This window comes from Charadrius vociferus, unplaced genomic scaffold, assembly GCF_000708025.1.
Source record: "Charadrius vociferus isolate BGI_N301 unplaced genomic scaffold, ASM70802v2 scaffold115, whole genome shotgun sequence".
Classification (NCBI taxonomy): domain Eukaryota; kingdom Metazoa; phylum Chordata; class Aves; order Charadriiformes; family Charadriidae; genus Charadrius; species Charadrius vociferus.
Genome location: NW_009648636.1, coordinates 2,881,003 through 2,893,428, shown reverse-complemented (window position 1 = coordinate 2,893,428; position 12,426 = coordinate 2,881,003). Strand labels below are relative to the sequence as shown.

The 12,426-nt window shown below is 38.3% G+C and overlaps 1 protein-coding gene across 1 annotated transcript in view; it reads right to left on the bottom strand.

Moving 5' to 3' along the window:
* Nucleotides 1-12,426, bottom strand: part of PRMT3 (protein arginine methyltransferase 3) — a 163,246-nt gene that overhangs the window by 31,156 nt on the left and 119,664 nt on the right. Inside the window, exons 10-11 of the mRNA XM_009886303.1 lie at nt 11,823-11,922; nt 2,523-2,601 (exon numbers count right to left, since the gene is read on the bottom strand). Coding sequence (XP_009884605.1) covers nt 2,523-2,601; nt 11,823-11,922 — 179 coding nt within the window. The remainder of the gene's footprint in view (nt 1-2,522; nt 2,602-11,822; nt 11,923-12,426) is intronic.

Genomic DNA, 12,426 nt, shown 5'->3' with positions numbered 1-12,426 from the left:
TGCATTTGCCATTTCAACCATTACCCTCAATCCTCTGCTTTTTCTGCAACCCTGTAACACTTCCCTGCGCGAACCTGACAGACTTGTCATTTTTTTCCTGATTAAGCCTGTAATTTAATAATTAATCCCTCTCACAGGTGAAATGAACAAAATGCTGATTGGACAAAAGCACCTACTCCTCAATGCTCTCACAGATTCATCGCTTTGACCATCTGTGTCCTTCTCGACTCAGTGCCCAGAAGTCATCTGTCACTCGGAACAGCTCACGTGGTGAACAGAAGACGATGGGAAATCCTTCATCCCTTAGCAATGCCTCACAAACTTCAGGGCGCTGAAGGGTAAGGCAGCAACCCTCCAGATAAACGGAAATAATTCCAAGTGAATACCATCATCATATTGCCACGAACAAGCAAACAGCACTACGTTTCGAGTGATGCCTTCCTTACCCACGGCAGCCCTCGCCAATGTGCAATGCACCCAAATGCATGCAAAAATCTATAGTCAAGCAAGTAACAGCTCTAAAGAACAAACAGATGTGTTCTGGGCAGCAAGAATTTTATGCTCCCAAACAAAGCTATTATATACTGTACACAGTAGCCGAGACAGTTTGGCATAACCCACTTCAGCGTGCCAATAGGCTAGATTGAAGCAACGATGATATGACTGACCGAACACAAATCTAGAAATTTGGATTCTATTCCTGGCTCAATCACTGAAAGATTTGGCCAAATCGCAGCTGCTTTTATTGCTTTTTTTCAGCTTTCAAACAGTCCCTGTAATAACGATCTTGGGCTCAATAGTACAAAGTGGCTTGAGACAAAATTAAGCTTTATGGCAGATTCGGGGGTTTCTCTCCTAAGACTTCAGCTCAGAACGAGCTCTTAGGTTTGACTCATCTGAATTTGGATGTGCCCACAGTTCTGCTGCTATTCCTCTATGCCACAGAGGTGTCTGTCTCACTAAGCCGACTGCTGATCAACTTTCTGACAGACCTCGGGCACAGCCATTCACCTGCTATACAAGCTGGCAGAAGAGCAGGAATTGTAAGCATCTTCAGGGAACAGCACTGCATTTAAAATCCGGCCATACCAATCGGCAACTGTACAATACCATACGCCTTCTCAAGAGCCAAGTAAGAGCCCAAGAGCGTTCACAGACCACAAAGAATAAGTGTACCGCAGAACCAGCGTACCCTGTCTCGCAAAGGAAGCTTTGGGAGGCACAAGCCATGAGCAAACTTACCAGCAATACAAAGAGAGAACAACACAGTATCGCAGTTTCAATAGAGGTCAAAAATCTCTGGCCCTTTTCGGAAGACTTTGGTAATAGTAGCTAAACATAAAAAGATTCCTTACAATTTTAGGGGATGTCCCCAGATTTAACTATATTGCAATTATCAGCACATATCTATACAGACCACACCACAACTGTGTTCCAGATCCGGCGGGACTATTCTATATTGCTGAAAACAAAAAAGCTCTTATTCTATCACGTTGTTCAAGTGGCTTCTAAATATTTTAACACATGAACAGTAATCTCTTCCTTGTATATTCAGCTTTGTGACAAAATATTGAACCACTGCATAAAACCCCTTTTTTTCTGCTGCACTCTGTGGCATACAAAAGCTCACTGCAATCCAAGGGAAGCGCTGCGCTGAGCACTGTTACATAGTCATTAATCCAATCATTAAGTCAGTGTAGTGAAACTAACTATGTGCGTGGTTAGCACAAAAGGGGGAAAAAAACCCAGACTGATGACTACGATTGAAAAGGTCAATATGAAATACAATACTGACAAAGGAATTAAGCACAAGGAATAAAGCATATGCAGAACTCGTGCAGAAAACCGCATCACACGAGGAATAAATATTTACAGGCATTTAAACACCACTTAAGATGACGCTATCTCAGCTACTTAAAAGGATAAAAGACCTCTACTTCAAAATAAAACCCTTCTGTTCTGTCACTTCCCTACCTTCCAGCGGTGAAAAAAAAGGGTATATTCCCACCAGGATAGAATAAATATGCTAAACTGAAACAATGTAATGCCATTAGTTATTTCACGTGACTTCTTGTGTTTGAAACTGTCCTCCCACACAACTTCCCTCCTCCAGGAACACATCCTATCCACTTTTCCTCTAATTCATCGTAGCTTACTCTAACAGTGTCACATCTTACAGAATATAACTTACTTTCCTCTGTTGTAGTTATGCAGAAACTGGGATTTTGAGAGGGGAAAACAAATGCCCACGTGCGAGAAGGAGGGAGGAAAAATTTAGACTGTACTTAAGAATAAACAACCCCCTCTATTCTTAAAAACACCATTTACTTGAGACCTTGATACTCCATCTAATGTTCTTCTATTACCCATACAGTAAATTAATGCCTTGAAGCTCATACTAATGGAAACATTTTTCATTTAGACTGGCAACTTTCTCATCCATGCATAGCTTATTCTAAGTCTCCGAGTTCATTTAGTTTCCCCCCAGAGCTAAATTTATTAAAAGAATTATGCGCACCAACCTGAGCCTCCCTCTGCCAGGTACTTGTCCTTTGCATAGATGACGGAATCCAGCATTGACTCAAAGAGAAGAAAATAACCCTGTTTATAGAAAAGATAAAGAACTCAGAAATCATTGTGCTTCTTATGTAGCGTATTTAATCAATCTAAAAATGGGCTTTATCAACACAGTTTAAGAACTTGGTATTTCCGCACACCTCAGTAAGAGCCAGCACCCAGTGAATTTCTCAATAGCATTGTCGCTTCAAAACTTTAGTTACATGAAGTATCATTACTTTCCCACACTGCAAGTATCTAGCACCTACTAGATTAAAAAAACAGACAAATATCCAATCTACACCGACAATTACCTGATAGAGTCCTACAACATCAAAAGAAATCAAATTCAACTCAAACCAAGTGAAAAGCTGTACATAGTGACTTTTTAATAATAACTCTGAGGTGCCATACAAAAAAAAAAATCACCAAGAAAATCCCTTTCCACTTAGTACTGCAAGTAACATTAAAATTATTGTCAGAAACACCAAATGGAATGCATCTTTGCCCTTTCATATTTGCTACTCCGTGCTGCCCTGTACCAGCTTGGGCAATGCTCACTAAGACAGGTGGAAATAAATCATATACCAAAGACATGGGTTCTCTGGATGTTCTACATCATTTAGCAGCACCTGAACTTAAAAAAAATTCTCAGGGCAAAAATGGTTAGAACTAGATTTACGTAGTTGGTTTGGTGTTGGGATCCATCTCATAGCAGGTTAATCATACTACTAAAGATGTTTAGAATAGTTTATCGTAAACTTTATCAAGTCAGTCATTTTCTGAAACAGAAAAAAAATATATTTCCTTAATTAAACATTTCTGAGATATCAAAAACATACAGCAGCATTACATACAATTAGAATTTTATATAAAACGTCTGGTTTCTCAACCACTTTTAAGTAAACTGCAGATTTCCAAGACATATATAGCCCTTTGCTTTCCAATTGATTTACTGATTTTGCACCCTTCCTATCTTCAGAGTTTGAGTATGATCCTTATTCTCACTGAATACTATAACACAGTTCATCCACATACACATTCTTATGACATTAAATCAATTAAGACAAATCATACCACCATACATTTTGGATTTTCACTGAGTGTCCTAACTCTCATTTTGCTTAAAACACAGCTTAGCCCTAGGGCTTGATTTATACACTGCCTGCCAGTAGGAGAGAACAAAAAAAGGCAACTGGACAACTGGAAGTCCAGACTTTGGACCTGCAAGTCCTACAAGCCCAGTCAGCAGTAACCAAAGATGATCTTTTTCTTCATCTTTCCTACCCTTACACATTTGTACAATCATAGGCATTTTTTTATTTTATTCTAATTTTTGAAGTCATCACACCACGCTGCTGAAGACAGCCAGCATCGCACGGGACCTGCACCGGTAAGATACAAAGTCTACTTCAGGTTTACGCCACCCTGGATGTTAATTTTGCTGAAGGCTCTTAGAACAATAACCACTGCAAGTTTATAATTGCTTATAAGCACCACCATCCACACTGCAGCCTTCAGAACTAAAAGCAAAACTAGAAAACGAGAAATTTGAAGTATGACATTTGTATTCAATAACAGAAATGCCCTTTTCTCAACGTGTTTCTTCTGGTAACAGGACAGTGCTCTACTGGACACTTTTCTTCCCAATGTTGCCTGTTCTTCCACTTTACTGCCTAACTGTTATGAAGTCCTTGAATAAGTGCCAGAATGAGACTACTGCTTTGTGAGCCACGTGATTTTTAGTAAGCTTTGCAAGACGGCCGAAAAGGCCACCCGCTCCAATTGCGTCAGGTGGAGATGGTTTCAAGGCAAAAGCACAGAACGGAACCAGAGTGTTCTTTTTTCATTCGTATTCTTGCAGTTTAAAAAATAGAGTATATACAGCTAATAAAAATTTCATTTCAGATGTTTTTAACTGAAAATGAGTTGTTTTCATGGTATCTTAAAACGTGACCTCTAGGACATATCTTAAGACTAGTTACAAAGCGACATTTTTACGGATCAGCTCTTCATTTATTTCTTCCTGCCTAAAATGCCCACCACCTACAACATCTGCCAAACAAGTGCAAGAAGTATAGCTGGAAGACACACCTTCTCATGAGAAATACAGTGAAATTCTCACCGTCCTTTCCCTGACCTTTCCACTCTGGCACCGTTGGTTTTTCACCCCCCCAATTCATTATAGCATTTCTGTAAGTTACATAAACCGTCAATGGTACTGAATCAAGTCATTTATTACCTATACCGAAGCGTTTTGCTCAGTGTGCTGTGCTCATCTGTAGTGTAATTTAGAATGTAATTTCACAGGCTGCTGCCTCACCTGTAGGGGTGCCATCTGGAAAGAGAATTATACCTGACGTCTTTTCCCCACGATGCTGTGGGGCACTCTAGCTTCTGCCCCCAAGAACGTTCCGGGTTTGGTTTGTTTTTTTTTTTCTTAAGCAAGTATTCGCATCCTCAAAATTAATTACTGCAAAGAGATCTCTAGGATACAAATCTGTGAGCCGCATATTAATAATTCAATCTTGCTAGTGGCTAAAGTAAGACACATAAAAGGTGACAGGTTCTCTGTTAAAGACAATCTGAATACACAGCGCATCGTAAATGCTAAGCCGTCATACTATGTGTTTTCTGGCCATTTCTTTCTCAAAATCAACATTGTGTTCCTTATTTTTATATATTAAAAGTTGAAATGAAATAGTTGTTCCCCAGCTAACACCCATCCACCCCCCCCCAACAAATTTGAACAGGACCACACAGCACCATGGAGTTACTCCGTCTGATCATCTGTCCTATGTCATGGCTGTCCAAGAAATCGGCCATCAAAAATGCACGAGCGCACTGAGAAATGTGAATCCAGAGGAATATGAACATCGCTGCATTTCTTAAACATCATTTATATCTGTATTTTGCATTTGTAACAGAATTATGAAAGGCTCACAAAACTTTGACGGCTTAATATCCTGCATTGTTAAATTTTATACAAATACACTACAGCACTCTTAATGTTTATTTTCATTTTAATTCAAAGCTACATAAAAATATTTTACCAATTGATCAAAATTTTAAGTATAGGAAGTTCTTTTAACATTAGTGTTTCAGTATTCATCACAATATGGTTCATGGAAAAAGAGATTAAGCTCTTTAAAAGCATCAAGACACAAGAACACCACAGAATTCTAAAGCATACCTCATTGTGTAGAGAATACTAAAGAAAAATGCTTTGTTTAAAACACAAACTAGTTCAGATTAAAAAATGTCTCTTCATGCACATTTCCCTTAACCGTTCCTATCAAATACCTTAGTGGAACTTGGTTTCGCTTTCACTTATTTTCTAATTGTTAGTGAAATCCATATATATTTCAAAAAGTGGCATGAGCATGTTTACAATAGCAAGAATTGGCAGAATTTTTAGTACAGTAGAAAAAACATGCAAGGATAGAACTAAGACAAAATATTTAACGACTTGAATAAGCGTTGTGATTCCCCTCTGCCTTCCATCAAAGATACATTTTATTATTTTCTGTAATATAACTGAACCTGGTCTGGTACTCCAGATTCAGTAGGGCCCAACACTGAATATTTAATTAGATGAAAGGCAGCTATAAAATCACTGGCCCAGAGAGTGGAGCTTTTTTTTTTTCTTCAAATCCATGTCAGTATAAAAAAACGTAAGTTTCTAACTACAAGGTTTCCATTGGACTGCAGAGTAAAACACTTTACAAAGTATGTAACAGATTGGACAACAGATTCTGATTTATGAAATAAAATGTAATCTTGCATTAACAGATGCACAAAACTGACACAGCCCACTCAATTTTGAGAAAAATTACTTTTTACTTTACCAAATTACTTTTTACTTTACCAAATCCCCCCAAAACCTGTGGCGCATTTAAACGAGAAGCAGCAGCTACATGTAAACTCTTCTGCGTGCTCCGCTGCAGCACCATTTCCCTGACACCAAGTCAGCCCTCATGCTGATCTCAGGTATGATTTTATTTTAAGAAAAAGGAAATAATTCATTACTGGTAGAGCAAACCCACACATTTCAAAACCACAGCTTGACTTTGTTACTATGCACACCCTGTTGTGTCCTTAAATATGAGATGAGTGAGAACACCAAATGGGAAGATGTGAAGAGCTGAAAAGTGATACCCATTACTGGTGTTGGCAAAAAAATAAAAAACAAACTTCATGCAAGATAATACAATTCCTTTATAAAAACCATTTTGCTGTAAAGAAACTAAAACATTCAGCTACTTAGTATGCTCTTTACACAGCATTATTAAAAACAGAAAAAAGGAAAGCTCAATTCTTAGGTAAAATTATAAATTATTGTGTTGAAGAAATAGAACACTTTTATTAATGCACCTCCAAACACTAACAAAAAACCATAGAGAATAGCGAGACTACAGAAAGACTAGTAAGCGTTAAAAAAGCGCCATCACTGCATATCCATCATAGAAATGGGGAAAAGGAGGAAGGAGAGAAAAGATGGATTCTAGTGTTTCAGACATGCTCACTGCCTAGTCCTTTCCCCAGATCCTGAATACCTCCCATCCACAGCCCATCCTGATATTACTTCGAAATTATCTAACACACAAAAAAAGGGAAGAAAAAAAAAAAAAAAAGACACATCAGCTATCTGAGAAATGATACAGTTAAGAGACAAGCGTAGTGGATTCTACCCTTGGTTTATTTTCAGAGTTCATCTCGTTCCCAGTTTTTCCTTGTGTGAAACTCTACTGCATATTCAGTGACGTAAAGCACTGCATAAACCAGCAATTTATGAGAACGCACTGTACTCTAACACTGCATCTCAGACAATCGACTCTCAGTCAGACCCCTTACAAACAACAAATGCAGATATTTTTCAAGCGAATAAAACTCTCAACCTCCAGCTTTATAATCTTAGCTAGAGAAAGGAAGTAAAAGCACACAGAGAGGAAAAAAAAAAAAATCTGCACGCAGATGCAGCATTCCAGAAAAACATTACATACATTTTGTTTCTTTCTGCACTCATCCTTTCAATAAGCAGCCTATGAAGTTTACAATTACCAAAATCCATGTGTGCAGCAACACACCCAACTTTGGATGTTGACAGCAAATCTTTCTTCCCTACTCAGCATTCAATTTGACCAAAAATGAGCTGCAGCACTTTGCAGAGCATCCCTCATTTCAAACTTATACACTCTATGTAAAATGATTCTAATTACAGGAAAACATCACTGTTTCTTAAAACTCGGTAGCTCTGGGGAGAATGCATAAATGTGATCCTGACTGAGAGCAAGTCTACAGTGTACACAACTCCTAACTACTTGCCCAGCACTCATACAAACAGCAGCACATTCAAGCCAAAATTCAAAACTTCTGATGAAATTTGAGGATTTGCAAACCATTTTCAGGTCAAGTCACTAACTGACAAGGGTTTTCCTTCATTACACCAAGGTGTAAACAAATCACTGATGAGTGTTCAGAAACGATTTGCATCAGACTGCCACTAGGCAGAGGAGACGGATACTCCATTAGTTGTACCTTTGCTTAGAAACATAATTCAGGTAAGTCTACAGTTTGAATAAGAAGATATGGTTGGGCCAGATGATCCTTGAGGTCCCTTCCAACCTGGTATTCTATGATAAGAGATTTGTTTGTAGGCGCCCTATGGTACAATCAGACAAGTAAAAAAACGTTAGAGGCTGGGACCTGTAGCCACTAACAATCATGGAATCATAGAATGGTTTGGGTTAGAAGGGACCTTAAAGATCATCTAGTTCCAAACGTCCTGCCACAGGCAGGGACAATAACTCAGCATTTCACAAATTAAGGCTTTCAAAAGTGTCACACATCAGAGCTCCACACAACCAAGCAGGATGGTGCATCAGAAGCTTACGGCCCTGCTATAGAGTATCAAACAATCCTGGACGGAGAAACCTCTACAAAAACAAGGCCAGCAGTGAGATCTTATATGAAATTCAGCTCTTCTTACATTCAAATAACCTTTCTCCAAGAACTGGAAGACTATCTCCCTATAGAATCAGTTTGGTTAGCAGAACAGGCCATTACTTGGCCGTTCTTGTGTTCTTTCTTAAGGCAACATGGTTTACTGGGTGAAAGTGGCTCTTCGGTCCACCTGCTCTCCCCTTGTGCTCCTGGGTCACAGCACACAACAAGTCCTTACATCAGGCTACATACTTCACCAATGTTTTGCTAAAAGGAATGCATAGCTGTCTTCAGAGTGAAAAAGTCTAAATAGATGGCTTTATCTGGGTCTTCAGTAGTCCAACAGGACCTCAATCTTCAATCTGCCTTTTCGACACCAACAGAACAGACAGTGGAAGGTGTGATGAGCTTTCTCAATGGTTTGCATAGTTTTTTGTCAAACACAATCACACAGATGCTCTGCTTATCGTCTGATTTTAACAATGTCAACCGTGCATACTTCAGATGACACAAACAATGCATTTAGTCTGGACATTAAAAGCAAGATCACTGCTCATTTCTTTCACAGGCTTAAATAGAGCCACTGAAGAGACAGTTGCTCATCATTCAGTCTCAAAACTGTATCCAGATGAATTTAAAACTGAAATACATTATCGTGGAAGATGGCAAATATACATTCAAAATATAATTTGGCTATATATATATATACACACACACTCACAACCCCCTATCCACTGTGTAGTATTTAAGATGCTTCTCCCATTTCTGCATATTTTAAGGGAACAAATTTAAAAATTAAAGAGAAGTAGGAATAACAAGCAGTTTGTGGAAGTCATAGGTCACTTACACAATTAAGAGAATGACCAACAGAAGCCATTACGTTGGAGATACTCATAAGGCAACACTGTACCTTTTACAATAGACTGTTCTATGTGCCATCTTTCTCAGAAAGCCTGTTCTAGAAACATTTCTGGGGAGTGCAGTAGTTTTCCTCTCTCCAGCCTCCATTCTGTTGCTTCGCACTTGTTTTTAACTGTCTGATGCTCCATTCGTAGCTCTATAAAAGCTCATAGCGTACTGGTCTTAAGCACTGTTCTGTATCAAGGAAAACAGAACTATGGTTGCACAAAAGGGTTTCATGTTTACTTGTCAAAAAGCAGTTTGTTTTCTAGACACAACACCGACTTTATGTATTTTTGTTACAAAGTAAAACACAGTTCCCCTTTGAATTTTCATGCTAGTCCATAGAGATTCTCTAAATAAAGAGCTGAAAGCTGACATATGTTGGATGCCTTTCTGCTCTCCCTCTTTCCATTTCTAACATTTTCAAGCACTTACACTGACATATTAACAAAAGATTTCACACTGGTCAGTATCACGTAGGGAAGGAAAAGAAAAAGCAAATTCACACAGGAAAGCCAGACAAAGGGGAATCTTCATTTGCATCTAGGCAACATAATGTTCCTTTCTGGACAGTGGTGGAACAGTGCGTACACCGTCCAGCTATCAATCTTACTTCCACGGCATTGTCCTCTTTATCTCTATACTGCAGCAACCTATAAAAATGCTAACATTCCTAAATACTTAGAATACCTAATTAAGTGAAATGCACATGACTATGTAATTATGACATTAAAAGGTAAATTAGCACACAAATGGGAAATATGGAACATTCAATACCTCATTTCTTACAAGAGTTGCTTTTCGAAATCCTTTACTTCACCTTGGAGACACTAATTTACAACATGACTTAAGTTCTTAAGCGCCCCAAGATCCTTTTAAAACCAAATCTTGGGCTGTAGAATGAGAAATATGATTTAGGGAACTTTATTCTTGGTGCACATATTAGGCAACTGATTGGGAGTTTCCCTGAAAGAACTATAATTACATTTCTAGTGAAGTCACTATACTGTCAGAAGTCACCAACCATAACACACTATTTTTAAACTACTAGTTTAAGCCAATGCCTCAAACCTTCCTTGAAACTAGTGACCTCAACACTAAATTAAGCTCATTCTTCAAATAATGTTCCATTATAGCAGTGGAGGAAAAACTTTTGCAGATTTCCAGATCACTTAAATACGTAATATAAACAAAAAAAAAAAACCCAAACCCAAACAAAATACAGAAAACCCAAACCAAACAATTTATTTCCACCTTTATCTGGAAACCAGTTAGATAGATATGGATCCACAGCGAACATGTGACCTCTCTCCCAAAGGCCCTTGTATATAGCAGAACAAACAGAGTTTGTGTAAAAAAAAAAAAAAAACAACAAAAAAACCAAAAAAACAAAGCAAACAAAAAAACCCCAAGTAACTTTGAATATAAGTTTTCATTACTGATCTTACATTTGAAGGACAAAGGAATTCTTTAAGTCCAAACAGTAGAAACTAGCATGAAGAAAATCTGTATTTTGAAGTGGTTTTTGAAGGTCTGCAATATGAGGAGACCAAATAGTAGAGTCCACAAAAAAGAGTCACAAGGGCTGTTTCCTACCACATTTTTTTGCTAGGGAACAAACTTATTCAGTCGCTATGAAGTTCAGCCTGGCACTGGGTCTTGTCACACAGATGTCGTTATTAGGATGACTGGCAGGTAGCAAGCACAACTGTGTCACCAGTATGATGACAACAGTCATCGGCCAGCACATGAAAGAAAGGTAACAGGTCAACGGCTGAAATCCAACAGATTCCAGGAAATACCTCACTTAAAACTTGCATGCTGCATTTCCTGTTGGCCACCATCTTTACTACATACTTTTAAAATCAGTTATTTTATTCTTATACTAAAAAACTGCAATGAATAGTAAAGCTGTTTTAAAGCTCTCTCTCTATTTGCAGATTTCCCAATCCATATTCTCCTCACTGCCTTTCCCACACAGTCCCCACAGTCTTTAGCCACCTTTGTGGACTAAAAGTATTTTACACATCAGAATGATCTGCCTAGATGACTAATACAATATCTCTTCATTACGTTCACCTGAACAGCTACAATAGTATTATTCAGGAATACAGAGTACTTCTGTAGATTTGCACACTAACTGCATAACAAAATTACTGCTGTACCCAAAACCAGCTCAACTGTGGAGACCCTCGACTTGAAAGACCATGAACAAGAGGGATTAGGAATTGTATCCGAGCACCACATAACCAGGTTCGTCATCCCATCTCCCACATTCTCAAAGACACTGTTGCAAGCATGATAAATTTTTCATTAAAAAAAAAAATAGCATCACTTTTAAGAATCATTTTTCAGATGAAATAAAACACATTTTTTCCTGAAAATAATTATGTCTTGAAGAGAATATTCATGCACCTTACCATCCATTCAGATATAATTACATCCACTTTTTCCAAAGGCAGATCTACTTCTTCGATTCTTCCTTTGACTAATGTAATGATATTTTCAAGTTTATTTAATCTGCAAGTCACAACATAAACAAATTAGTTTTTATTTCCAATTTATGCTGTCAAGAGAGATATACTGATGTCTCTATTTCGCATGTCTCCCCCCAATAATTGGTTTTTAACTAATCAAAAAAGCACGAAAATGTGATACTCCTCAGTTATATTTCAGAGGGAATGTTTACAAGTACCCAAAAACTGCAGCAGATCAAGTGCCAGGCAAATACGGCAGACAGTAGATGTGTACACCTCCAACGTGCTGTGCATGCAAATGTGTAAGCTTCAGAAAGCATGAAAACAGAGAAGGGGACAATTTAAAATGATGCTCTGCTTTAGAGTTGCTTGTTCCCAGTTCTCCTTGATTGACCTCCATAGTGTAGGTCTACAGCGATCAGAGCCTACTCATCACACTGGGAGAGCAATGGAAATTAACTTCCTCGCAAAGCTGCTTTGCACGACTTGTTTTTTTTATTTAACAAAACCAGCTGCAAAGTCACTGAGAACAAACATTCCCTCTGGA